Below are 27647 nucleotides of genomic sequence, written 5' to 3'. Positions count from 1 at the left end.
TAACAAAGTTGAATTTTTGAACATGTTGCATTTCACAGTAACAGTAGGATGGGAAGCAAAGAGACAAGTTTAGTCCACATCAAGGACACACCCATGCAATTTTAAAATGTCAATCTATCTAATAAGATAGGGTTATTTTTTTCCCACTACAGGACAAAACTATAATAAAGAACGGCCCAGATCATTTCTAACAAAATCTAACGGCATGGGTTCGAGCCCAAAAAAAACATTAGTTTCGGTTTTTTTTACCAAAGAACATCTTCTCACCTCATCATCGCTGGGGTTTTATACCATTTCTCTGGCTGGGTTTTATACCATTTCTCTGCTCATCTTCGAGCACTCGAACTCCCCTTATTCAAAAATCCCAAAATCCCTTCAAATCAGAGTAGCTTAAGCTTAGCTTGGCTTGCTTTTTTCTGAGAATATTATTTGCTTAGTCAGCTTTCGGATAGACTCAACGCCCTCTGCTAGATGACTAGCAACTGGTTTCCCAAGGTAAATCCACACATTCACTATTAGGCATAAGAATAGGAAGCGGCAGGTGCAGTTGCGTCCCGCCATTCATTCCTAGGGCGATAAGGCAGCATCCGAAGCATCGACAGAAAGGAAGGAAAGCAGTAAAAAAGCAGTAGGAACTAGACCGATCAAGGCCACTAGGCTCTCTCTCGCAACCGATTTCACACAGAAAAAAGGAATGTCTTCTTATGCACTGAAGGAATCCTGTTGTTATGAGTCATTCTATTGGAGTAAGTGAGAGTAGGAATGCACTGAAGGAATCCTGTTGTTACAAATGAGTTGCACTGAAGGAATATAAGTTTTCATGTTGTTACAAATGAGTTGCACTGAAGGAATCCTGTTGTTACAAATGAGTTGCGTCTGTTAGTTTGGGTTTCTTTGTAGCATCCTGGGATCCTGTTTCTACAAATTAACGGTCCAGAGTGTGTTTTGTTTTTCCGGGCTTTCGCGGGTTCGAGCCAAGAGAACACTGACAAGTTTGGGTTTTTTTTTTACTCTAATCTTCTTAAAACACAGTCGACTCCACTACTTACCCAGAGGTCATTGTCACCAGTAAAGCACCACTTGACCGGCTACATTCGCGGGATGCTAGGAGAGTGGCAGGAGGCAGACAATGCACTGCTAAAGGAGGATAGACGTGATATCAAAGAAATGTGTACTATTTTATAGCTTTGTGCTGGCGTCGTTGCTTGCTGGAGGTGGAGACAACTTCCGAGAGATCGAAGCTGCCATCGTTGCTATTCTGCAGTCACAAAGTATTTTGCTGTTCCGATTTTAAGGTGAAATTTATTGAACCCTCTAGCTTATTTGAATTTTTCTTTTCGAATTTTATTGAACCCCCTAGCTTATTTGTTTTTTCTTTTTTAATTAAGAAATGGGTATTTGTTAACTTTGTGCTGGTGTCGTTACTTTGTGCTGGTGTGCTATTTTTTTTTTAACTTTGTGCTGGTGTCGTTACTAGAGCGTTTAATGGGGTTACTTTCGAATTCCTTTTTTTACCATCGATAGTGGAGAATGACAGAAGTTAAAATGTAGACTTAATTAGAATTAGAATTTTCTTTGTTAATTCCTAGATATATATCGGTAGTGGAGAATAGATGGTTAAAATGTAGACTTAATTAGAATTAGAATTTTCTTTGTTAATTCCTAGATATATCTCGACAACTCAAACTCTTGCCAATTTGTTATAATTTCAAAATAGGAAGTGGAGAGTCCTTTTATTTAATAGGAAGTGATTTTATTTAAATTGACTGTTCAGAAGTAAGTGAAGGCAATTTCTTACTTCGTCCCACTGGTGGTCTTACTTTAGTGGGAAAAGTCTACGAGCATTGCTGGTTGGTTTCCTTTTTTTATATTTACATCGATAGTGGAGAATCCACTTCCTGTTATTAATGCAATTTGCATGTTTTTGATGAAATAGTGGAGAATGTAAATAAACTAACGAACTCTTCTTACTTCTTAATTAAAAGCTGAAAAAAAGACTTAATTGAATTAGAATTTTCTATGTTAATTCCTAAATATATCTGAAAGTTAATGTATTTCAGTGCTTTTCAATTAGGTGTTCTACTATTTACTGCTTTGAGTCTTCGCTGTGCTCTTTGATTAGAGCTCCGTTTTGATTCTTTAACTTTGCGCGTTTCCAAATTTTTGCGAATTGACGCTTCCTAGGCAATCATGGTTAAAAAGCGCATTGAAGAGAGAGGAAGGGAATCGTTAGTTCACCCAGACAATTCCATAGCAGAACCTCCCAATCTGGTATATGTACCTCCACATCGAAGAAATGTTGTGTCTCCTAATCTGGTATATGTGCCTCCTAATCGAAGATCAACTGCGACTCCCAATATTTTATTTGTTGTGCCTCCTAATCGAAGATCTAATGCGGCTCCGAATAGGTTATCTGTTGTGCCTTCTAATCGAAAATCTCCCGCAGCTCTTAATAGGTTATCTGTCGTGCCTCCTAATCGAAGCTCTCCTACGGCTCTTAATAGGTTATCTGTTGTGCCTCCTAATCGACGATCTCCCGCAGCTCCTAATGTGTTATCTGTTATTTCTCATAATCGAAGATCTACTGCGCCTCCCAATCTCTTATCTATTGTGCCTCCCAGTCAAAGCTCTATTGCACCTCCTAATCGGAGATCTATTGCACAACGTCTTCGAAGAGAAAAAGATATCGATCAAAGGACTATAGCACAACAAAATCGAAGACGGAGGGAAAAAGACGTTATGTCTGATTACATATCAGATTCCTTTAAGAAGACGAGGTCAACGTACGAAGTTGGGTCCTCTTCATCTATCACGGAAGATGTCACAATGCAAAGTTGTGAGGATAATACTATGTAAGTCAAGTGCTTAAATTCTCATTCTTTTGTTAGGTTTCAACATACCGTAAAGTGTGATATATCATAGGTCTATTTTTGCAGTGATCATAATATGACTGGATTTGATGAAAGTGAAGAAGAAATTCTTAATCCTCATAGAGGCCATGTGCTTCCTGTTCCAAATCGCCGCCACTTTCTGGGAAAGATGGATGTTCTCTGTCCATTTTGTTCGGCCCTTCATTGGAAAGATGAACAGTTATCAAAATCAAGGCGCAACCGACCTTTATTTGGAACTTGCTGTTTACAAGGAAAAGTTAAGCTACCGCTTCTTTCTCCACTGCCTCCGGCACTTAAATCTTTATTCGAAGGATCTAATAAACGTGCAAGATTATTCCGTGGAGCAGATTCGCAATACAATGTGTGTAATGCCTTTACCAGTCTTGGTTGCAAATTTAACGATCGTGTAGTTACATGGGCGTGGTCCAACCTCATTCATCATCCATGGGGAGTTCGCGGCCCAAATCGGTTCATTGTTGCCTGATCCGGGGGATGGAACCTAAGTTTTCGCGAACTTTATATTTATGATCCCCTAGCTGCTTTGGATCACCGCCACAATCGCAACCCGAATTTGTCAAGAGAAGTGTTGAAAACTGCATAAGAAACTCTTACGCACCCACAAATTTTGTGATATCTATAAGGAAGCATTTGAGGTTTTAACTGAAAATGCTTCTGAGAATAACAATGTTCCGGTCCATCTACACTATGATCCGCGTTCGGATAGACGAAGGTACAATCTTCCGACAACTGATGAGATCGCAGTGATATTGCCTGGAGATGGGAGTAAGGTTGATGCCATGCGTGATATTGTACTTCGCTTGAGAGGAGGGCATGAGTTGGAACGGATAAGCGAATGTCATCCCGCTTATTTGCCTTTGCATTATGTTCTTTTGTTTCTTTATGGGGATTTGGGTTGGTCACCTGATTTGAAGTTGTGGGACGTCAAGAGAAATGCTCCAAGCAATGCAAGACTCACTCAATTATTATATTACGCCTACCGTTTGTTTGAACGACCCACAGAGTACTCATCCATCTTGCTAGGGTGTAAATTGTTGCATGAATTTTTTGGTTGATGCTTGGGCTGCATATGAACGCGTAACCGTCTGCGATACATTAGACTAAATCAAGACACCATCCGTTCGGATGTGTACAAGTGCTTGACAGATGTTGCACTTGAGGGATTAAGTCCTGATCAAATTGGCCAACGGTTCATTTTGCCTTCCTCGCATGTTGGAAGTCCAAGGCACATGTAACGAGATTTTTCAAGATTCAATGGCTATCACCCGGCACTATAAGCACCCGGATATTTTTCTTACGGTGACTACAAACCCCTAATTGGCGGAAATTAAAGATGCGCTCAAGGAACACCGGACTTCGACACCGGCCCTGAAATAGTTGCACGGGTATTCGAAATAAACGAAAAAGCAATTATGAAAGAAATCTTGAAGAATGATATCTTCGGCCGGGTGGTTGCATATGTCTATACCATTGAATTTCGAAGCGCGGTCTTCCACACATTGCCTTTTTTTATTTCTCGCATGATGACAAGATCCGAAACAGTGAACAAGTGGATAAATTTGTATGTGCGAATTCCCGGACCGACACACCCACCCCCCGCATTGTTTGAAACAGTGAAGAAGTGCATGGTTCATGGCCCCTGTGGTGATCGAGATCCGAGTGCTTCATGTATGGAAAATGGTCGATGCACCAAAGCCTATCCAAAAGAGTTTGTGGAGGAAACAATTATGGATAAAAAAGGGTACTCCATTTACCGAAGGCGCGACACTAGCAAGAAATATTTTGTGAAGAGGAAGAATAAAATGGTTAAAGTTGATAATGGAGATGTTGTTCCCTACAATGCATATCTGTCTGAAATGTTTGACTGCCATATCAATGTTGAAGTTTGTGCATCGTGTCAAGCTGTTAAATATATTAACAAGTACATCTACAAAGGCTATGACAAAGCAATGGTGGTGGCGGGGAACAAATGATGAGATTCAAAGAATATATCGATGCAAGGTACATTGGACCAACAAAAGCCGCATGGCATCTATTTCAGAATCCAATGCATAAAGAGTTTCCAAGTGTCCAACGATTGGTGCTTCATTTGGAAGGCATGCATAGGGTTGTTTTCAATAGCAAAGAGCCCATGGATGCAATTCTTGCCCGAGCGGAGACCAAACCTCAACACCGACAACTTTCTTTAAGTGTTGTCTTTGAAGATCCAAATGCACGCGAGCATTTACCTATCAAGAATTTCCAAGACACTATGTTTTCACAAAGACTCTCAAGAGTGGACTCCTAGGACTCGGGGACCTTCCATTGGTAGGATGTATTTTGCAAGCCCTAATGCCGGAGAGGGTTTATCTACGCTTGCTACTTATTGTTGTAAAAGGCCCTACCTCCTTTGCATATCTTTATAAAGTCGGTGATACCATGTACAACACACATACAAAGAAGCATGTATTGCCCGTGGGCTGTTGGAAGTCGATGATGAGTGGATACAATGCCTAGAAGAGGCGGCGATTATGAAAACTGGATATCAACTACGGAGGTTGTTTTGTGTAATTCTTTTAGAGTGTCATCCGTTTACGACCGGATCTACTTTGGAGCAAATTTGCATCGAGTATATGTGATGATCTTGGACACTGGCTTTGAACAAAGCACGCATCCCGGATCCAAATGATGAGCAAATAACAGATTACGGCTTATATCTGGTGGAACAAGTCCTTTTAGAATCTGGGAAGACATTGGAAAATTTCCCGCCCATGCCAAAGCCAAAAGAGGATTGGAGAAAAATTGTTGGCAATAGGCTCATTTGGGAACAACGCCAACTTCAAAGATGAAGGCATAGGAGAAGAGGTCAGAGTTGATGTTAGTCGCCTTAATGACGAACAACTTCATGCTTATAATTTTTGGATCGATTCAAGATTTGGTGACAAGGGCAAACTTTTCTTTTTGAATGGAGCACTGGTGCAGGGGAAAACTTTTTGTATAATACAATTGCAAAGCCTGCCTGCCGCAAACATGGGTCTTATTGTCATCATGGTGGCATCATCGGAATTGCATCTCTTTATATTGTCGGTGGACGACCGCTCATTCTACATTTAAAATTCCAATTGATGTGATGGATACCACTTTTTGCGGCTTCACTAAACATTCCGACCTTGCTGACCTATTTAAAGAAACAAAACTAATTGTTTGGGACGAGGTGCCCATGCAACATAGATACTGTGTTGAGGCTGTGGATAGAACACTTCAAGATATTTGTGGAAACAAGAAGATATTTGGTGGTATCACTACAGTTCTTGGTGGTGATTTTCGACAAACACTGCCTGTTATACCGTTAGGCCAGAGAGAGCAATTTGTTGGTGCATCACTACGACGCTCTTTCCTTTGGAGTTATTTAGAAGTTTTGCACTTGGTACGTAACATGCGGCTTGAAATGGCGGAGTCCGAAATGTCGAATTCGCCCGATTTTTGTTGGAGGTGTGCTACTAATGCCTTCTAATTAGAATGTTTTTTCTCCATTAGTTTCATATATAAACGAACTATTTTAAAAACTAATGAATTCATTTTTGCTTTGATTCATTTAGATTGGTTCAATCCCAAAGAATGCGCGTAAATTGCGCGAATGGAATACGCAAGTGTACCAATATCCAAGAACTCATTTTCTCTGCCTATCCCCAATTGGATGTTATGGACACACCGTCTCCAAATTTCTTAACCGATCGTACTATTCTTGTTTGCCCCGTAATGATGATGTGAGTGCAATTAATGAGGTTGCACTGAATTTGTTCCCCTGGTGAAGCCTTTGAGTATTTGGTGCAGGATAAAATCATCGAAGATGATATTGATAATCCAAGTGGGGCTCACTATCCCACCGAGTTTCTCAACTCCCTCGACCCTTCTAGCTTACCACCTTTCAATCTCAAGTTAAAACCTGGATGCCCTATAATGTTGCTCAGGAACATAGCACCTAAAGATGGCCTTTGCAATGGGACCGCGACTTATGGTGCTTCAATGTGCGAAAGTAAAGTCCTTCAAGCCAAAATTTTGACTGGAGAGAAAGCTGGAAATCCGGTACTCATCCCAAGAATATCTCTGGCTCCCTCAAATGCAAAGTTGCCTTTCAAACTATCAAGACGACAATTCCCTGTTCGACTAGCTTATGCCATGACAATTAATAAGTCGCAAGGCCAGTCAGTGAAATATGTTGGCATTGATTTGAGGACACCAGTTTTCAGTCATGGGCAACTCTATGTGGCCATGTCCAGATGTACTTCTTCAAAAAGAATATCCATTTTTCTTCCACCTAATGCAAGAAATTGTACTACAAATGTCGTATACCCAGAAGTTCTTCTCTAAGGACATCGATACCAATGAGAAAAGGCAAGTGAGAAATTAAAGAATATTACATTTATTGGTTTAGAAATTAAAGAATATGTTGTATCCATATATATGCTATGTAAGTTTTTATGATAGTTGTTGTTGTTGTTTTTTTTTTTTTTTTATGATAGCGTGGATACTTAAAAATAAGAATAGAGATTATTTTATTTTGAGAACCATCTCTTTTGTAAATAATATGCTAAATGTACCAATTCTAAAAAAATCATGTGTATATGGTTTGTTTGCAGGTACCAAGTTAAATTGCCATAATTTTTCAGCAACATGATTGTAATCTTTGCTCCATGGCGCATTTATCCATATGGTAGCAGAATGGTGTGAACAATATGCATAGAGGGGAGAATGAGAGAAATAAAGAACTCGATCAGTGGGCGTGGAGTATTTATTTTATTTTATTTTTCTCTTCGTTACTAGAATTAGCCCCAGGTGAAAATTTATGCAAAGTCTTCTTTAATGTTTAATGAGTTGTCTTTTAGTTTTAGAAGTAATTTGTGTTATGTATAAATATGAAGTTATATATTTTGGTATAGTTGATCTATGAGAATTGTATTGTTTGATTTTCAAGTTATGACAGGATTTAGGTTTTTGAAATGTTGAAAATACAAAGGAGACTCTGCTGGATTTTTTTTATTTAAAAAAAAAAAATGATGATGCTTTTAATTGAAGACTCTCTCCTTTTATTTTCATCATTCTCATTCTGATATGTATTGAATTAATAAATGTGTAAATGTATGTGTAATGAGTTGGTTTGTGAGAAATGAAATGTATAGAATTGCAATAATTAAGCTCACTTTAGTATGCATATGAAATGATTATGAAGTATAAAACTGTTGGAAATGGTTATATTATCGATCCAATGCTACCATAGAGATGGTCTCTCTTGGGGTGTTGTTCAAAAACAATGTGTTTAGAGTGCCGATTGGCACGGGCATTCACTAGTTATATAATAATTTAAGGTTACTAAAGAACCTGATCTTGCACCTGATCTTCACCGTCGTCGAACAATCCAAATTCACCAACGTCAATCTGATCAAGAATTAGAACCAAACCCATGGCAAAAGCAGCATCAAAACCAGGTTTAACCACGAGTGTGAACACATCTTTACCAAACACCACATTAGCGAGGCGCGTTTCTTTCCTTCAACCTCCGCCATCGTCACTCGCCGCGCATTGTAAAAATCACAAAGACCGCCCGGGCTAAACGAACCATCGATCCGGTACTCCTCACCGGATTATCTCCATAAACCTCTACGATCCGCGGCCGGCCCCTATTATTGATGATCTTCATACACTAAAAATTGGTTCATTCTTTTGCCCTTCGATTATTTCTCCTAGAAATCCTTCCCATCTTTGGTGCAGACTTGGCCTCTAAAACAAAATTTCATTTAAAAAATTAATCAATTATAAGATTCACGTACTGAGTTCAGTTGAATATGAATACTAAGACCACTAACCTTTCTGCGAACACTGATGAGGCATTTGCCAGAAATATCCATGAGGACAAGTTCATGTCTATCTCCGACATCGTGACCATACGAATCAACTCGAAACACACGCTCACCCTTGTTATCATAGGCCGCGAAACCATCCCCCGCAAAGAATAAACATGTCTTGAGTACAGTGAGATGGGTTTCTTGTTCGAAGACATAACTTCCTCCCACCATGCTCATCAGCTTTTCCTTTTCTTTCCCCTCAAACTTGTTTTGTTATTTGTCTTTACTTCAGTAACACGCTATTCGAAGGGTGTCGGGGAGAGGAATATGGACCAAGCAGCTAAGTATATATTAGGCTGAGTCCAATGGCTCCCTATCCCTTTAAAAGTAGTGTTAAGGTCAATAAAATACAGTTAAAATAAACAAAATAGAGCTAAAGTCAACAGATTTTACTCTCTATCATTAATTTCCTCTTTATATATACAAAGGATTTTACTCTCTATCTCTATTTTACTCTCTCTATATATAAAATAGAGATAGAGAATAGAATCCTTTGTATATATAAAGAGGAAATTAATGATAGAGAGTAAAATCTGTTAACTTTAGCTCTATTTTTAAAGGGATAGGGAGCTATTGGACTCAGCCTTAGGAAAAGAAAATGGGTAGAAACGAAGCTAAAGTGAAATTGATTCCTTCTCAACGCGGTGGAACAGAGCGCTAGACATGTGGTTATTATTAATATAATATCTCTACTAGGATCTGCCAATGAGTACTGGCTGCTCCCTCTCACTTGTCATAGAAGTGAAAAAAAAAAAAACCGTCAGCCTATCATCCGGTTGGGTACCCGGTTTTCACCCGCCACCGTTTTTACGCAGTCGGGCTATAAGTGTAGGTTCTATATTCAAACCCGACCCGTCAAGCCGCCCGACCCGCACCGTGTCAAAAGCCGTTGACCAAACCCCGTTGATCCGCACAATTTCAAGACTATATTATAATATTTTTGTATTATGTTTATATTTTTTTTTAACTTTTATAGGAATTTGGGAGATCGATATGAACACAAACTTATGAGTTCAACATCAATTTCAAATATTCAAATTTGAACATTGGACACATATCAAAAGTTCAAATTCAACTTTTGAATTTTGAAGAAAATGAATCATTCATCCTTATATTAATTTCGAATTATTTTAATTTATATTTTATTATTTTGTACCATAAATTCTCGCTCCCATATTCATTTTATTATGTTATGGAAAATAATCAATTTATAAATGGTAAATCACGAGAAATAAGTTTCAAATTTACAGATATGGTTTTAGGTTCAAGTTCAATTTTTTTTATTTTTGTTTATTTTTAATTGATTGATTCTATTTTTTTTTTCTATGTTGTGAATTAGAAATATATTACTTGCACAATTAGAAAGTTTTTTTTGGGTGAAATTGGGTTAAAATGATAATTTCCACCCGACCCGGATGACCCGCCCAAAACCAGCCCCGTAAGCTGACCCAATAGGCCGGGTGATGCTACTAAGACATGACACTTCAACCTGCCCCATCGGAGACCACTGTATTTGTATTCCCTAAACCCACCCTGACCCATCACTATTTGACCCGCAATTAACCCGGCCCGCCCCGTATTACACCCCTAACTTGTCAGCTCTAGCTAGTCCTACTACTTTTCATAGGCTCCACGGGAAATAGAACCACAAAAATACAAAACCAAAACCCATTAACATGAGCCGGGCCTTAACTTAAAATACCCAATCTCATATTCTCATTAACGAGTCCACCAATCCTCCCTCCCAAAAATAAACTTACCTTTCATACAAGTGGGCAAGTGCCATTTCAGTTCGGAGCTATGGCGGCTTATTCTACTACTAGTAGTTGCATAAAAAACACGAAATTTTCATTTGAGAAGCGTTACGATGGAGGGGGGTTTTCGAGAAGCGTGTCGTTATTTAATTGGGGTTCAAAAACTAGAGTTTCGGTGCTGAATGGACGACTGATGGTCTGTGCAAGCAGTAGCACCGAAAAGTCTCAGAGCAGTGACAATGCTGCCTTCTCTTTATCCGACTCTTCTGCTCCCAGAGCAAGGTCTAAGTAAGTATATTATTATTATTAGTTCAGTTTATTTTTTTTGCCTATGTGTTGTTTACATTTATCGAATTATGGATTAGTCCAAGCGTAGAGAGTAAACATAAAAACTGCATGATTTTAATTCATAATATTAATATTAAGTTTGAACATTCCATTATATGCAAACTTCTTTGGTATAATTCCACAACAGACCCATTCTTAGTCGAAATGTAACAGGATGTGGTGTGCACAACACCTTTCCGCAAAATTCAAAATTAGTTCAACCTCTCCTGTATGGAAAACCTAGAGTACCTTTGATTGGAAGATGGAGAGTATGATTTGAACTAGTTCTTGTGTATGGACGCATTTACTAGAACAATTTAATCCACCATTCATTAGACTTACTGAGAGTGTTAATCTCAGTGATCATAATAACCATTAAAGGCTTTGCAACCATGTAGGCCTGTGTATGGACTGCAATTACGAGCAAAATTATCAGGCATGGTAGAGAGTTTGAGATATGTCCTTATACTGTCTCACTGCTGGATTTGGCTTTTGCTTTTGATCATCTGTTAGGCGAAGTGGATTTGGCTTTTGCTTTTGATCTGTTTTTGAGGGGATGTCAAATTAACATTCTTGGAAGAACCATTCTCCTCTTTTAAATCCTGGAGCCAGGCTTCTTCCTTAATCTCATATCAGACCCTTAATCCTAAATCATTCCAACAAGGAGGCAACTTGTTCATCAAGACAACTAGTGAAACCACTCATTTGTGTTATTAGGGCCGCGACCAATCTTTCCCATGTAATGCCTGGCCCTACCTTCAAAACAACCTTCGGCCCCTTAAGCACATAGATGACGCATTTGATGGCCTTGGCAACATGCTGACGCCTATAACAGATAAATGTCACCTGACAAGGAAAAAAGAAAACTAAAACAGCCTTAACATCTATATTATTATGGACAAAGACTTCTTTTTGTGTGGTTTCCGGTTATTTTTGCTATTTAATATTATTGCCAAGGTTACTTTTATATCTAAGTGCTAACTCAAACATTTATCCGGTTGCACTTCTGCAAGTTATAGTGATTAATGTCTTGTTAGTAGTGAACACCGACCAACTTAGGTTCATGCTTGACATTCCGTTTCAATATAATTGCAGAGTGAGGCGACACACAATTTCGGTATTTGTTGGTGATGAAAGTGGAATGATAAATCGTATTATTAGGGGGTCTTTGCCAGAAGGGGTTATAACATTGAATCCCTTGCTGTTGGCTTGAACAAGGACAGGGCTCTCTTCACTATAGTTGTTTCTGGAACTGAAAGGGTCTTACAACAAGTTGTGGAGCAGCTTCACAAGCTTGTGAATGTCTTGAAGGTTCTCATCTCATCCCATCCCTGATTTTCAGATGATATGTTTTCTCTTTAGTATAAATCATTATCTTCTATCACAAAAACATTTTTATTACGTGGACCATCTGGCTGGAAAGAAATCATAGGACTTTTTGAGATAAGTTTTGCGATTTAGATTGCATTATTTGTAAATGCAGATATGTACTTTGGGGCTGGCCATCTCATCTTCTTACTGTTAGTAATGTGAGTTTTGATTTTATTGTAACTGCTTGTGCTACTGTTAGGAATGTGGGTTTTGATTCAATTGATTCAAAGGAAGTTCGTCAAATTTCAGGTAACGCCACTATTACGTTCAACTGATTCGATAGAAAAGCAACGTTTCTTCCACCATGCGCTGCATCAAAAACTCGAAAGGGCATCAAAAACTTGTTGATTCTACTAACAGAATACTAAGATATGGGTGATAAACAAGAGAAACCAATTTCTTTAAACAATTTTCATTAATTTTTTTTTTTCGTTTTACAACTTAGTGGTATATTTTATAGCCTCCTACTAGAAACATCCCAAATTGGTTATACGGCCTAAAGGGGTCTAAAACTACTTAAAATACTTCAAATATCACTCAAGAAACATCTGAAAACACCCTAAAAAATGAAAATACTTAAAAATAATAACTTCTAAAGTTTCAAAAAATCACATATGGGCAGAAATTTTGAATCCCATTAATCATGCTTTGAAATTCAACCTGCACCATTAATTAAATCTTGGTGGAAGATAGGGAGACCTTAGAGAAACTGTTATAGGATGATGAGATTCTTGAAGGTCTCACTCGACAAAGGGGATCAAGTGAAAGGGATCTAGCCCCTGGTTCTCATGGTTTTCCTATTGAATTTTGCAAAAAAATTTGTATTAATATTAAAGGAGATATTTTGGAGATGGTGAGAGATTTTCAACTGAATTTCTTTGGTACTAATCACACCTTTCTTCCTCTCATATCTAAGATGCAATGCGGTGGAAATGGATGATTTCATACCTATTAGTCTTGTGGGCATTGCTTATAAAACAGTTTCCAAAGCTCTCTCTTTGAGGTTAAAGAAGGGTTTGACTCAATCATCTAACAAGAACAAGGGGCCTTTATTTATGATAGCCAAATCCTTGACGGTGTCCTCATTGCTAAAGAAACTATTGATGATAGGATAAGGTCTTGTGAGCCAAGGGTTGTGTAAGGTGGACTTTTCCAAATTCTATGATTATGATAATGTGAGTTGGTACTTTTTTGATTACGTGTTTGGTGGATGAGTTTTGGAGAGGTGTGGAGGAGTTGGATTATAAAGTGTGTTTCTTAGCGCTTTTTTGTCTTAGTGAATGGGTCTATTGCAAGGTAATTTAAAAGTCTTAGTGGCTTAAGGTAGGGTGATCCTCTTTCTCCATTCCTTTTGCTTATTGTGGTGGAAGCTATGAGTAGGATTATTCGAAGAGCTAATGAGTGGGGTGTTTTATTAGGTTTCACCGTGGGAAGAGACAATATTAGGGTCACCCATTGACAATTTGTTGATGACACACCATCATTTTTTTGGGTAATGAGGTGATTAAAATTAGATACCTTAGAGGTCTTCTTACTTGTTTTTAGGCGGTATCCTGTTTGAGGATTAACATTGCTAAGAGTAGGAGGGAGAAATAGTGCAATTCAGCTTGCTAAGGTCATAGGGTGTTCCTTGGGTTCTTTTTAAGCTTCATAATTAAGTCTTCCCTTGGGTGTTGCTTATAGGTGTGTTTCTCTTTGGGACCCTATCATAGAATAATTTGAACACAAGTTGGCCTTCTATAGGGGACGATATGTCTCGGAAGGGGGTGGAGTTGTCGTCATCAAGAGTTCGTTGTCTAGCGGTCTAGCTCTAGCCTAGTTGTTTATTTCATGTCGCTCTTTAAAGATCTAGTGAGTGTCACCAAGCGGCTAGATAAGATCTCGAAAAACTTTTTTTCAGGTGATTCCAAGTAGGTACATCACTACCATCTTGTTAGTTGGGATAGAGTGTAACTGTCAAAAAAATGGGTGCTTTGGTCTAAAGAAGCTAAAGACTCAATTTATGAATCGTGCTCCTTTGAGTATGTGATTTTGGAGGTATGACACTCAGAGTGAGAGACTTAGAAGGAGAACTATTGTCTACATGCATGACTTGAATCCTTTTTGGTGGGAAAATTGTGACATAACAACCCCTTATGGGTGAATGTGGAAGGGGATTATGAAGGAAGTGGAGGATTAGACAGAAAATTTTATAAATTTAATGAAAGGGACGGTTAGATTTTGGGAGGATGTCTCAATTGGTAATAGAGCTTTACGTAAGGATTTTGGAAATTTCCTTAAGTTACATTGACACAGATACGTGTGTCCCTATCCGACACGGATACAAAAAGTCTTAACACGATGACATGTAAAAAGTTGAGGTATATCACATGCAATATGTGTCTAATATGTGTCTCACACATACATTTGGATACATATCCGACACAAATTATTTCTAAAATATGGCTTGTCCATGTAACATAGGAAATTTCTATGGCATGTCAGATAGGAACCATTCATCTTAGATAGACGTTTGTTGGTTGGAAGATTGATGATGTAGCCACCTTGATGGCAAGATTAGGGCCTCTGATTATTCTCACTTTTGAAGATGATCAGCAGGTCATGATACCGAAGGAATTTTCACTGCTAGATCTTGGTATTCATATATCCTTATCAGCTTGCCTAGCCAACCTCCTATCTTATCTTCTCCTAGTTATCCTTGGAAATATATTTGGAGGGCTTACTCCAGCCAAGGTCTCTTTCTTCTCTTGAACTCTGGGTGTTCGGTTCTGGGTAGGATATCAACCAGTGACAACCTTCGGGAAAGGTAAATGAATATTGTTAACTATTGTCCTTTTTGTTGTGCAAGGAATCCGTTTGTCACATCCTTATCCTCTGCCCCTATTCGTATGCCATTTTGAGCTATTTTCTTCAATCTTTATCAATTAGTTGGGTGTATCTGAGGTCTGTCTGTGATGTCTTGATGATGTGGTCTAATCTATGGTCCCCCACCTATAATCTCTTGAGGAAGTTCTGGAGCATCATTCCCTTTGTGATATTTTTGGTATATGGTTGGAAAAGAACCGGAGATACTCTGAGGCTAGAAGCCTAGAAGCCTTGGCATTGCACAGTTGATTCTTTACATCAAAGGGTTGCTTTTCCTTTGGTGTAAGCGGTGGAGGGAGTTCAAGAAGACACCCTTTGGGTCTTTTGCACTTTCCTCGGAAGCAATCTTAGTTCAGTGTTGTTTATTTAGTTACATTTTTTATATTATATTTTATAGTTTTTTATTGACGTTGTTTGCTGTTCTATACGCTCTCCCTTTCCTTAGTAGGATATCTCATCCTACATTGTACTTATTCCCGTGGTATTGCTAATTTATAAATTGATCAGTTACCTATTCAAAATAAAATTTCAGACCTTTTGTATTACCCCGCTGCAGTGTTTCATATACACCTATGGCAACCAGCTTTTACCCCAATACCCTTACACATCCTATCCCTCCTACAAACCACAACCACAATTCCTCCAAAGCTCCCATATTTGGTACACCGATTTGAACACAGATACCCACCTCCAGCAACCGTCAAGACACCTCAGGGCACCACCACAACAGCAATATGCACACCATAAAACGCCAAAATGTTCACCCACCTCTCCTTTATGAAAGACCTTCCTCTAATTTTTTTAATTCACAAACTACCCACATTAAGGCAAACTTTAACACCAATACCAATCCTAACGCCATCACCAGAACCAGTCCACAATCTCAAACTACCAAAAGTTAACAACACAACACATCCCCAACTTCAAAACCAATCCAGTGCGCCCAAGCCGAAATTTCCTTTCGAAGCACTTCTACCCAGACCCAACGGCCTGCTGAGAGTCTCAATGCCTTTATTTAAGTTGATTTCTGTGTAATTGTATATCTGTACGTGTATAAGCATGAGAATATGTGCCATGTATATGTACGTGTATATATTTAGGTAATATCTCCAAACAGTGTGCTCATATAGTTATTTTAAATAAGGGGATATCTAATACATTATGCTTGATGTAATTTATCAGGTTGAAGATCTTTCAAGGGAGCCACAAGTGGAGCGTGAGTTAATGCTTATAAAACTCAATGCAGATCCAAGCAACCGTCCGGAGGTAACTGCAATTCTTAGTGTTTTTCTTATGTTATGTTTTTATAGTTTCTCTACATCTAATTGCTTTCTATTCTACTTTATTGATTTTATTTTTTATTTATTTTTTATTTTGTTTTTTTTATTTACATAAGAAAAAAGGAACTCTATAAAAGATTACAAGGTGGATAAGAAAGTAACATGAACAGAAACACAAAACTCAAGGAATCAAATTTATTAAATAATCTCATCTAAATAGTTGAAATTAACTCCTTAAAAATATTTCTTAAGTGCAATACTTTGGGCTGGAATATGGTGGCCCGAGACACCTGCCTATTTGGACTGTCCAGGGCAGGCCCTGGCGAGTCAACTGCCCTCGCCTAAACTCATGGATCCAGATCAGGAACCAAATTATTTAATGTTCATGTGGGTCAGATGCAGATCTAAAAGTCGAATCCAAGTCTTAATTGAGTCTGATACTTTTATGGGTAAAACTTGGATTCTCCTTGATTTGTCTCATGCTGACCTATTTGCACCCTAGTCATCCTTGACTATTTCACCTGATGGTTTGGTCTGCTTCTAGGATGCGGTGACTTGACATTAATGTCACTTGTACATTTCCTGCAGTAGTCATTTTAAGAGACTAGATAGAGATAATTTTGCTTCATGTGTAACGAGTTTGATAATTATTGTACCAACACAAGATTCCGCACTGGACCTTATCTCTTGACTATATTTGTTTCCCCTGAGAAAGTACTGTACTAGTCACAAGCAGCACCAATGTAATTAGCCATAATCAAATACCTGTAAGACTATTCAAATTGTTGAATGAGAATTTTCCAGTAAATGAATAGATGTTGATGATGTACGGAAAGCATCATTCTCATTGCTTCTAAGAACTTGTGAATGCTGTTTCGATGGAAATGGAAATTTAAGTTACACTGACACGGATACGTGTGTCCGTATCAGACACGGATAAAAAGTGTCTGACATGGTGAAATATAATAAATTGAGGTATACCACATACAATATATGTCCGTTAGTGTCCGACAAGGTATACCACATACAATAATGTCCGTTAGTGTCCGACACCGAAAAAAATGAGTTTCAATGAGTTTTGGCAGTTTTAAAACACGTGCTATACGTTTTATCTCTTAGGTTAACCTGTCATACCCCCTTCTTTTTGGTATTGCTGCTATATTTTCCTCTCTTTTCTGAGTTGTAGACAGGAACTGAATATGTTCTAGTTTTAATTTCAGATCATGTGGTTAGTGGACATATTCAGGGCGAAAATTGTGGATATTTCAGAGGATTCACTAACTATTGAGGTGACAATTGTTACATACTTGGTTTTGTGTTTTCACTTGTATATAGCATTGGTAATGTCACTTAAGCTTTGATTTTTAAATTTTTTTAACAGTGTGAAGGGAAGATTTTTGAATTATTTACATATCTAAACAAGTATATTTTATCAATTCAGAGATTTACAATGAAAATAATGATTATCACCTTTACAGTAGTTCTTTTAGTCTTTTTAGATGAGTAACTTTTATTTTTCTTTTTTTTGATAAACATCTCTTAGATTATGTAGAGAGCTACTCTACTCTGACTGTGAGAGAAATCCGGAGAATATTCAAGACTATGGTATTGTGGCTTTTGGGACCATTTGACATGATTGTATTAGTATTTTCACTCACCATGACTTAACCTATATAACAAATTGTACAAAAAAACAGTTCCTTGATTCCAATATGTGAAAATTGTACCATCTTGATAACATTGCAGGTCAATTTTGGGGGAACAGAAAAATGCTTGCATGCATGGGTACAATTTTGGGGGGACACTGGGGTAATGACACACCGGACACAAATGTAGACCCTAATTCTCAGATCTCGCCGTGTCCAAATCGTCGTACCCGTGTCCAAACCAGACACTCCGTCCCGTACCCATGCAACACAGGAAAAATGTAGTGACATAACAATCAATTCAAGGGTTGACGGGTGTCGCTTTTACTCAAAACACTTTATTTGAGTAAATTGGCGTTAAGATGCAACAGGTGTAAGGACAAAGGAGTCAAATTCAACTTTTAGATTCAAAATGTACAAACATATTTCTTACGCATTTTGGATTTCAAAGTTCAAAATGCTAGAACTTTTGATCCGCAAGTCAGTTTTTATTATTTGAAGGAGAGCCGTAGGTATAGCTTATTAAACTGGAAATGGCATATTTGACTAAGAGAGATAGGGGTTGGGATTCTAAAGGATGCACGAGTTAAATCTGGCCTTGATGGGAAGTTGGCTTTGGAAGTTTGGTTCGAAAAACATAGGTTATGGTGAAAGGTCATTAAGTCTATATTTGGGGAGGCTAATCCCAGACGGGTGTTGCTTTACTCAAAACACTTTATTTGAGTAAATTGGGGTTAAGATGCAACGGGTGTATGGACAAAGGAGTCAAATTTCAACTTTTAGATTCAAAATGTCCAAACATATTTCTTACACTCTTTGGATTTCAAAGTTTAAAATGCTATAACGTTTGATCCGCAAGCCAGTTTTTATGATTTGAAGGAGAGCCATAGGTATAAATTATGGAACTGGAAATGGCATATTTGGCTAAGAAAGATAGGGGTTGGGATTCTATAGGATGTATAATCAAGTGTTTTACATTCATTTTAATGCAAGCTCACTTGTAGATGCATTCAAACACCTGATTGAGTGGATGAATGCATCTACAAGTGACCTTAGAATGAATGCAAAACACTTGCATTCAACACCTGATTAATTGAATGAATGCATCATTCATTCTAACGAATGTGAGTTTAATCTGGCCTTGATGGGAAGATGGCTTTGGAATTTTGGTTAAAAAAACATAGGTTATGGTGAAAGGTCATTAAGTCTATATTTGGGGAGGCTAATCCCAGATGGCTGGCCCTGATGGTGTGGTGTGCAACACATAGTAAAACTCCAACCATAGATAAACTTATTAAGAGAAAAAAGATTGTCATTATGTATTGTCCTTTGTCTATGTCTTGTGGGAAGTTGGTTAGTCACATTCCCATCCATTGCAAATATTCCTTGTCACCCCCTGATGTTTGTAGGGTGGAAAAATGTTTTGTCTGTTGTTGGAGAGTATTAGGAGACTTATTTTTGATAGAATGGCATCAGTAGTGAGGCAATTGTTTCAACCGAGGACTTTGTCGTTCTTTGGTTGAACTTTTTGTTAGATTGGAGGGACATGTCAATCGGAGCATTCATAATCTGTTGGGACTCTTTGTTGGGGGCTTGCCTTGTAGTTGATCTTGTAGCTAGCTTATTTTAGCTGTTTCCCGGTTTTGTATTTATGTATTTGTATTGTAGGATATCTCATCCTAACAATTTCATTCCCTTTAATAAAAAAGATAGTTATTGGCAGTAACATCAGTCTAAAACCAGTGCATGCCTGGTAACTATTGTCGCACAGAGAGTTTGATTACATTACCAAGAATAAGAATTGTAGGAAATAGATGGAGAACTTAGGTCAGGGTACTTTTCATTTATTTATGCATTTTTTTTTTGGCTTGAAGATTGACTCTGTTACAATTGATGTTACTTGAGCTAAAGTGTAGAGATTGAAGAAGAGGAGACAAATTCTAGGGTAGGTCACTGTGATCTTTATCCTATACATATGTAAATAACTTGTAGATTACTGTATGCCGAAATGTATGTGTACAAGTGTTGGCCAATATGAGATGACTAGATTTTTTTAGGACCGATATATAATTCCAAAAGAGAAGCAAGTTCTTAGTTCTTACCCCAAATCAACCACCGTCCTTCTGTCCTCTTCTAATTTTATCCACCTCCTCTTCTTCCTCCATCAAACTCCAAATCCTCCATGAATCTGACAGTGGCACAACTGCTTCCGCAGGTTACGGGCTACTATTACTATTGTTGATTAATCCAAAGGGGAGAGAGTTGTCGTGTTCCCTCCAACGTGTTTTCTTTATTTTGTTTTATTTTTTTCCTCCTTGTCCCAAGCTGAAAATGTGGGTGCGATGCAAGTGCTTCGCCAGTCATTGGTTTTCTAGTTTGACTTGTTATCGGGTTGCCTTATTTGAATTAGATGTTGTCGTGTGCCCTTACTAATATGTACTTAAAATGTGTATTGACGTATCATAAAATTTTCTTTCTTGCTAACTTTTGGCTACTGTTTTTCAATTAATTTTTGTTCTTAATTGATTTGATGGCCTAAAGTTTTATAAAATAGATCATTTTTCAATTGACTGTTAATGATGTAGGTGACGGGAGATCCTGGTAAGATGTTTGCTGTGCAAACAAACCTTAGGAAGTTTGGTATTAAGGAACTTGCAAGAACTGGAAAGGTATGCTACGTACTTATATTCAATTAATCATATGAAGTTGTCTTGCATTTCTAGTGCTCTGAACTAGCTGGTTCTTATAGATTGCTTTAAGAAGAGAAAGGATGGGTGAGAATGCTCCCTTTTGGAGGTTTTCTGCAGCTTCGTATCCCGACCTTGAAAGTACAATACCAGTAGATGCTGTTTTGAGGACCACAAATAGAGCTCTCAATGAAGAGTCAGAGCTATCTATGGGGGTATAGATTTCTTTCTATTGTTGTTGATTTATTTTTATTTTTTTCTTAATTGGGGACTATTTAGTTTTTATTTGCATAAGAAATTTCTGAAAACTAATTTTACCATTAGGAAAGGAAAGAAAAATTTCGGGGAATGGTAGAAAATATATCAAGGATTGGAATGAACACCTTTCTTTTAAACTTTCTGCCTTAAACTATATAAATTGTTTAAATAGTGTTGGAATTCTTGAGTGCTATTTTTGTAATTCAAATAATAGCTACTTAGACAAACAAATAGTTTTAGATTTTTTTATGTCTTTGGTTATAAACCATTGTGAGCTCCTCAAGTTAAATATTTGGTTCTAGAAATCAATGGTAATGTATCCTCATTATAGTACAAACCAATGATAATGTAGCCTCATTGTGGTACAGCAAACGCCTCGATAATGGGTATGCGGGACTATTTCGACAATGTACAAGAGACAAATTTATTAGAATCAGTGTTATATAGTTATTTTTATTTGTTGAGGTCTAACTTTTCACAGTTTTTTTTACATTAAATGCATACGTTATTTGAGCCGCACGCAACTAGGTCTGTAGCTGACACTTTGGCCAACTTTCCTAAAAGTCATTAGGACTCTGAAAAAAAAAGAAAACAAAAGAAAGGGTCCTTCGGGTTAGGTAGTTCCAACTTGGTTATTTGGTGGTCAGGAATCTCTTAAAATATGGTATCGAAAATACTGTTTTATTCCTTAGAATCCATGATGGCTTAGTAGAAAGTTCTCGTTGGACTGATGATCATAGTGACTCAATCTTAAAGTATTAGTGCTTGGCATTCGGCAAAGAAAATTCCTGTTAGTGAGTTTTTATACGGACAAAGTGCGATCCTCTTGAAATGCGTTAAATCACAATTTGTCTGGTACTATTCGTTTTGACTCACTTATTTATTAATTTAGCTTTGTAAACCCAATCTTATATCCTTTTCAGTACCATCGATTCACAAATTCCTCTCTCTCTCTCTCTCTCATACGCACACACCAATCTTTGCCTGTCCGTTTTATGGTATTGATAGTTCCTTACTTGCACTTAAATTAATGTTTTATCCATTTCTTTTGTGTCGCATAGATACTACCACTACTACTAATAATAAAAACTATATTCCCAGAAAATCATAGCTTTTATCCTGGACCATGGATTGACAAAGTTTCATTGTAATAGACTAAGAGTGATGACACAATTTGCCACTAATCGTCTTCAACACTTAACTGACTTTTACCTCATTTTATGCCAATTTTGGTTAGCCTTTGTCTTCCTTAAAGCACTTAATCTTTTAATATCTTGTGAAGGGTGATGTTTATCCTGTGGAGCCTTATGATGGATTTATGATGAATCAAGTTCTTGATGCTCATTGGGGTGTTCTTGATGATGAGAATGTAAGACTTTCATTTCCTGCTCAGAATTTTAATAAATTTTGTTTCATAATTATAACTAGACTTGTTGATGCATGAGCATGGAATAATTAGACTTGATTTATTATTAGATTGGATTTATGAAATTCGTTTTTATTCATTAAACCCTAGTTTTGGGTATTTTATACATTGTGTATCTATTATTCTTGCTTCTGCGGCAAAGATACATCACTTGTTTTCTAATTTCCTATGGAATATATGGAAGAATGTATCCCCAATAGTTTGTAGATTTATACAACTCAATTTTTGATTATTAAATTGAACTCCAAGGTTTGATGGTTCTTTTTTCGCCCCCAGTCTAGTGGTCTTCGGTCTCACACACTTTCTATGCTCGTAAATGACACTCCTGGAGTTCTCAACGTAGTGACTGGTGTTTTTGCTCGTAGAGGTTACAACATTCAGGTTTGTTGGTTTTGGTTTTTTTTCTCCTTTTGTCATGGAGCCTTCATACTTAATAACACTGATCATTTCATGCTTTAGAGTCTGGCTGTTGGACATGCAGAAAAGGAGGGGCTCTCTCGCATTACTACTGTTGTTCCCGGCACTAATGAATCTATTAGCAAGTTGGTTCAGCAACTTTATAAGCTTATCGAGCTTCATGAGGTAAGGTTTATTTCTCATAGATTTACACTTTTAAGTGGAAGCTGTTAAAATTAGGGAAATTGTTTAATTTTTCGTATCCTAACAGCTTGAGAAAAAAGCAGAAAATACAGCACGACTAAGATTATGGATTTCATGATTATTTTTAATATGTTTGGAGTGTCAGATAATCTATAATAAATTGTTATTGCTCTATTTAATAGTTTTGAGTTTGAAAAAAAAGAAAAAAGAAAACTCAAGATTCTATTGAGAAAGTTCATTTGGAAGCAAGAAGTCAACAAGGAAAGACTTCAACAGCCAACAGGGGAGGTAGACTAAACCGTAAAAACTAAAATAATCAAACGAAAACGGAAATGTGACAATATATAAAATTTGAAGTTTTGTCTGAGATTAGTTTGCATCTTTTTCTTCTGGATAAAGCAACCAGAAGAGAAAAAAACGGATTGAGATTGAGTGCAGTAATGCATAAGAGGATTAAAGCTTTTCTGGAGAGCCCCATCCTCAATAGATGTCCACAAAAGAATTATGTACCTAAGCAGTTAAAATCGGATTTAATCGGCGATCAATCGGTGAGTAATTGCATATCGGGACTGAAGCGAGATGTTTTCCACCGATTTATCAGTTAGTACTCAGTTAGTGATATTTTCGGTCGCATATCCGATAACACCGATTTCTTGGAGAAATGAGAAAAAAAATCTCGCCGAGATTATCGAACCCAACAATTAAATAGAAAAAGAAGAAAACATAATCGAATTATCAACCACTTCCGATTCCCGGCGGCTTGTGTTTCATCTCTCTTCTTCAACTATGAAGTGAATGATTAAGAAAACATGTATGACTTATTCTTTGTTCCCTCTTCTCCTCTCCACTCTATCGGAATAGGGTAGTGTGCTAACTTGTTCTGGCTGGTATTCTGAAGGCAAACCACCAGAAACTGATACATTTATGCAAAAATCCGTAACCCCTTTGCTAGAAAAAGGTGAGAAACAGAATGGGTAAGATTAAATCCAAAGAAATTGAATGAGCTAAAAGTGGAGAAGAGTTGAGTGTGCATAGTGGTACCTTTTTATTATGACTCATCCTGTCACTCCTTGGTTTGGGTGCTTCAAGAAATTAGATGCAATTGTTGTTGTTTTGGTACATGTGTACATGGGTTGGTTTGGTTAACTTCAAGTGGGTCAGTGACTGGTTGATTCCACGTGTCAAGAGTGTGGGTAAAGAATAATTGAAGAAAATTTTCGTTTGAAAAATAATTAAGAGAAAATAATAATGGCATATGGGAGCATAGTCTGTTGGTAACACAGTTGTAATTTTGTACTTGAGAGTTGCAACTATTTGTTATTTTGAACTTGCAATTTTGTAAATCTACCTATACTTTGAACGAAAATGGGATATATTAGAATTTACAACTTGTGTTTTACTAAATTGTTTCTTAATTATTACACTTAATGTTGTTGCTATTCTAAATTTCGAAGATATAATTGTATTATTTGTATATAATAATATAAAACCGATTAACCGATTAAATTTCCGATTAATCGCATATCGCTCCTAGACCGATTACTTTTGAAAACCGATTTTAACTGCTTAGTTCTGTACAGACCTTGGACCTTCTTTATCTGTATGAGACACTGATTCATCTGCTGTCACTTGTGGTCCTCATCAATTGGTATTTATTTCGAGTAGATGACAGTGAGCTGTCCAAAGTTGTACCTACTGAAAAAAATAAGAATTAATAAAATTTAAAAGATTTGATCTTACATTTGATAAGTTGATTCTTAGAAAGACTGTTACGTTGTCCATAGCTCACTATTTCCTTCCTCTAGATCTTTGTATAAAAAAGTAATATGCTTGTTTTATTAGAATTGCTGCTCAATACCCCCAAAAATTAATGAGGAATTGTAGCTTATGTTGGCCCATACTGGACTCCTGGCAGGCCGTTGCCCTGTTAATATACATCAACTTTTGCAAAGATCAAATTTATCCTGAGGGTTCTCCTATTGATTTTGCTAAGTGATCTGGATTTTATGATGAATTGATGACACTGTTGTATATAGTTCACAGTAATGAATATCAAATTTATTAAACAGAGTTCATGACCTTTTCAGGTTCGGGATCTTACCCATCTTCCGTTTGCTGAGCGAGAACTGATGCTAATAAAGGTTGCTGTAAACACATCCGCTCGAAGGGATGTGCTTGACATTGCTAGCATATTTCGGGCAAACGCTGTTGATGTATCTGATCACACAATTACCCTTGAGGTGTGCATCCTTTCCCTTGAAGTCAAATATCTTTAATTTATTAAACAGAAAAGATATCTTTCCCTTGAAGTCAAATATCGGGCAAATATCCTTCCCTTGAAGTCAAATTTATTAAACAGAAAAGATATCTTTAATTTCCTTTTAGATTAAATTTTGCTGAGTAATAGTACTTTTAATAGTGGATTGGATTAGTTTTTTATGGTAATTGTTTGGGACTGGACCTATAGAACAAAAATCTTAAAACGGATACACAGTGTTATAGAGTCAGTTTAGCAAGGCTATCCATCTCGCAATACAAGTGTATCCCAATAGGCCAATACAATAAAATTTACAAAGTTAACCTCTTTGAATGTTGGACAACCTCCTGCCCAGTAAAATAGTGTCTCCTTACCTCCACTTCCAATTTGTAAAAACTGTCCCAACCAATTGCTATACTCCTCTGTAAAGTAAAGTAATCCATGGGGATTACGCGGCTCCTTCAAATACCACTTGGTTTCCCCTTCCCCATACTTCTCCACTACTCTTTCCATGATTCCGTCAAAGTTGGTCCTCCTCTTACCCAAACCTCCTAAGCTATTTACCCAACAAATCTTGGTTCAGTAGCAAAGTGTGCTTACACCCCCAAGTCATCCTCTTCCTTGGAAAGGGAAAGTCTATCACACTTGATCCAATTAATATTCGACTTTCCTTCCTCACCATCGCACAAAGATTCTTCTAAATACGTGGATTCTTTGACAACGGAGGGGATTGGTTTCTTTGCCATATTCTTTGATAGTTTGGGATCTTATAGCTTCCTTCAGATCCTCCCAATTGTGCTTGAATATGCTAGAGATGTAAGAATGGCTTAGGTAACTCTGTTTGAGTTATTACCAGACATTGTTCTGAAACCGGCTCACTCACCTATCCAAAATTAAAAACAGATTATAAATGACTTAAGCCAGGCTCTACAGAACTGGAAACTACTTCTGAAAAGTTGAAAATACTGATCCGAGGTTTTAAGGTTTTTGTTGGCACTTGGTAACTAGCACAGATGCTGTAACATCGAGTATACAAATATGCTATATTAATGTTGTATTTCTAGTTCTACATCGACATGTTGTGCCCTGGTACTCTGATTTTAAACTAGGCGATGTATTTCTTTTAGGTAACCATATAATTGTTTAGGCTGTATATTTTAACCGGGCGGTCAAGTATCAATTGTGTTGGGTAATAACTAGGTCATTCTTTGTATTCATCTGCCAAACTTTGGTCCTTTCTCTCGGCACTTCAAAAAAAGCAAAGGATTGAAATTTGAAAAAACTACTGTTTTGCTTATTTTTGCCTCCTATTGAATTTGGTTTTAATGAGCTCCTTCTTTCTTTTTTGGTAAATTCCCTAGAATGCATAGACTCCAAGAGTACTATGGCAGTAGTAGCTTCTCCTTGCAGTTATTTGACATTAAACCTTAGATATTCATTTTGGTTTCTTTTAGATATATTTGGTTGTAATTGAATCATGCCTTCCACATTTCAGCTTACTGGAGATTTGGACAAGATGGTGGCATTGCAGAGGTTGTTAGAGCCTTATGGAATTTGTGAGGTCTGCACCACAAACTTGACTTCTCATGGAAAAATAGTGTTGAAATTCTTGTTAAGTTTGATATTATATTTACATTATCTTGGTAAAAAATGTGGGATGCACACACAACGAGCAAGGTTTCTTATCTTATAATTCATATACTTGGTTACTACTACAGTTTTGACTGGAATTTTAAAAGTTTATAAACCAAACTGCTTTCTAGTAGTTACACCTTGGACACCTGGTGCTCCACTTTTTAACTCTTCCTTTGCATCTTGGCCTTTTTTGAAGGTGGCACGAACTGGGCGGGTTGCACTGGTTCGCGAGTCTGGAGTGGATTCAAAGTATCTGCGTGGATATTCTTTACCTCTGTAGTATTGGTTACTTTGGCAGCTTGAAGGAATTGGATGAAATCTGTAGGACGTTCTGCATAGAATATTTCCTTTAGTTAGATCTTATTACCTTGGGTAATTAAGTATCTGAAGAAACAAACACAAAGTGGATTCATATATTCGTGGGTTTTGGCATAATTTTAAGTTTTTAACTAACTTTATTTGTTGAGTTCTGTATATATATATATACTAGCTTGTAGGCCTGTGCATACGCATCAGTTCTTTTGAAAACATTTATATTTTTTTTAGAAAATTGGGATTACCGTTTTAATTTTCTAACAAATTGTTTTAAATTAAGTTTTAAAAATCCGTTTTTTCAATTGGTAGAGAGATTCTGTTTTATTAATAGGAGAATGATTCCCGTTTTAATTAGATACGTTAGATTTTCGTTTAATTTTCAATAGGGGAGGAATTCTCATTTTAATAGGATAAGGATACTCGCTTTAATTAAAA

General features: G+C 37.2%; 1 protein-coding gene, 1 long non-coding RNA gene and 1 pseudogene across 2 annotated transcripts; 2 read left to right on the top strand and 1 right to left on the bottom strand.

Annotated features, from left to right (window-relative positions):
- The first annotated feature begins 86 nt into the window (after nt 1–86).
- Nucleotides 87–7857, top strand: LOC147497032 (uncharacterized). Its single transcript, XR_015195000.1, has 2 exons — nt 87–1295; nt 7529–7857. It is a non-coding gene; the product is annotated as an uncharacterized LOC147497032 (long non-coding RNA).
- A 401-nt stretch (nt 7858–8258) lies between these two features.
- Nucleotides 8259–8988, bottom strand: LOC147497031 (protein LURP-one-related 12 pseudogene; annotated as a pseudogene).
- A 1568-nt stretch (nt 8989–10556) lies between these two features.
- LOC147497030 (acetolactate synthase small subunit 1, chloroplastic-like) lies at nt 10557–27350 on the top strand. The gene is made up of 12 exons (XM_086559796.1): nt 10557–10833; nt 11968–12183; nt 16291–16374; nt 17609–17677; nt 20620–20703; nt 20784–20936; nt 22262–22348; nt 22682–22786; nt 22865–22987; nt 25093–25245; nt 26758–26823; nt 27094–27350. The coding sequence occupies exons 3-12, from the start codon at nt 16333–16335 to the stop codon at nt 27175–27177; spliced, it is 966 nt and encodes a 321-aa protein (XP_086415922.1). The 5' UTR covers nt 10557–10833; nt 11968–12183; nt 16291–16332; the 3' UTR covers nt 27178–27350.
- The last annotated feature ends 297 nt before the right edge of the window (nt 27351–27647 follow it).

Source organism: Coptis chinensis, chromosome 5 (genome assembly GCF_015680905.1).
Source record: "Coptis chinensis isolate HL-2020 chromosome 5, ASM1568090v1, whole genome shotgun sequence".
Classification (NCBI taxonomy): domain Eukaryota; kingdom Viridiplantae; phylum Streptophyta; class Magnoliopsida; order Ranunculales; family Ranunculaceae; genus Coptis; species Coptis chinensis.
This window is presented reverse-complemented; position numbering and strand designations above follow the sequence as displayed.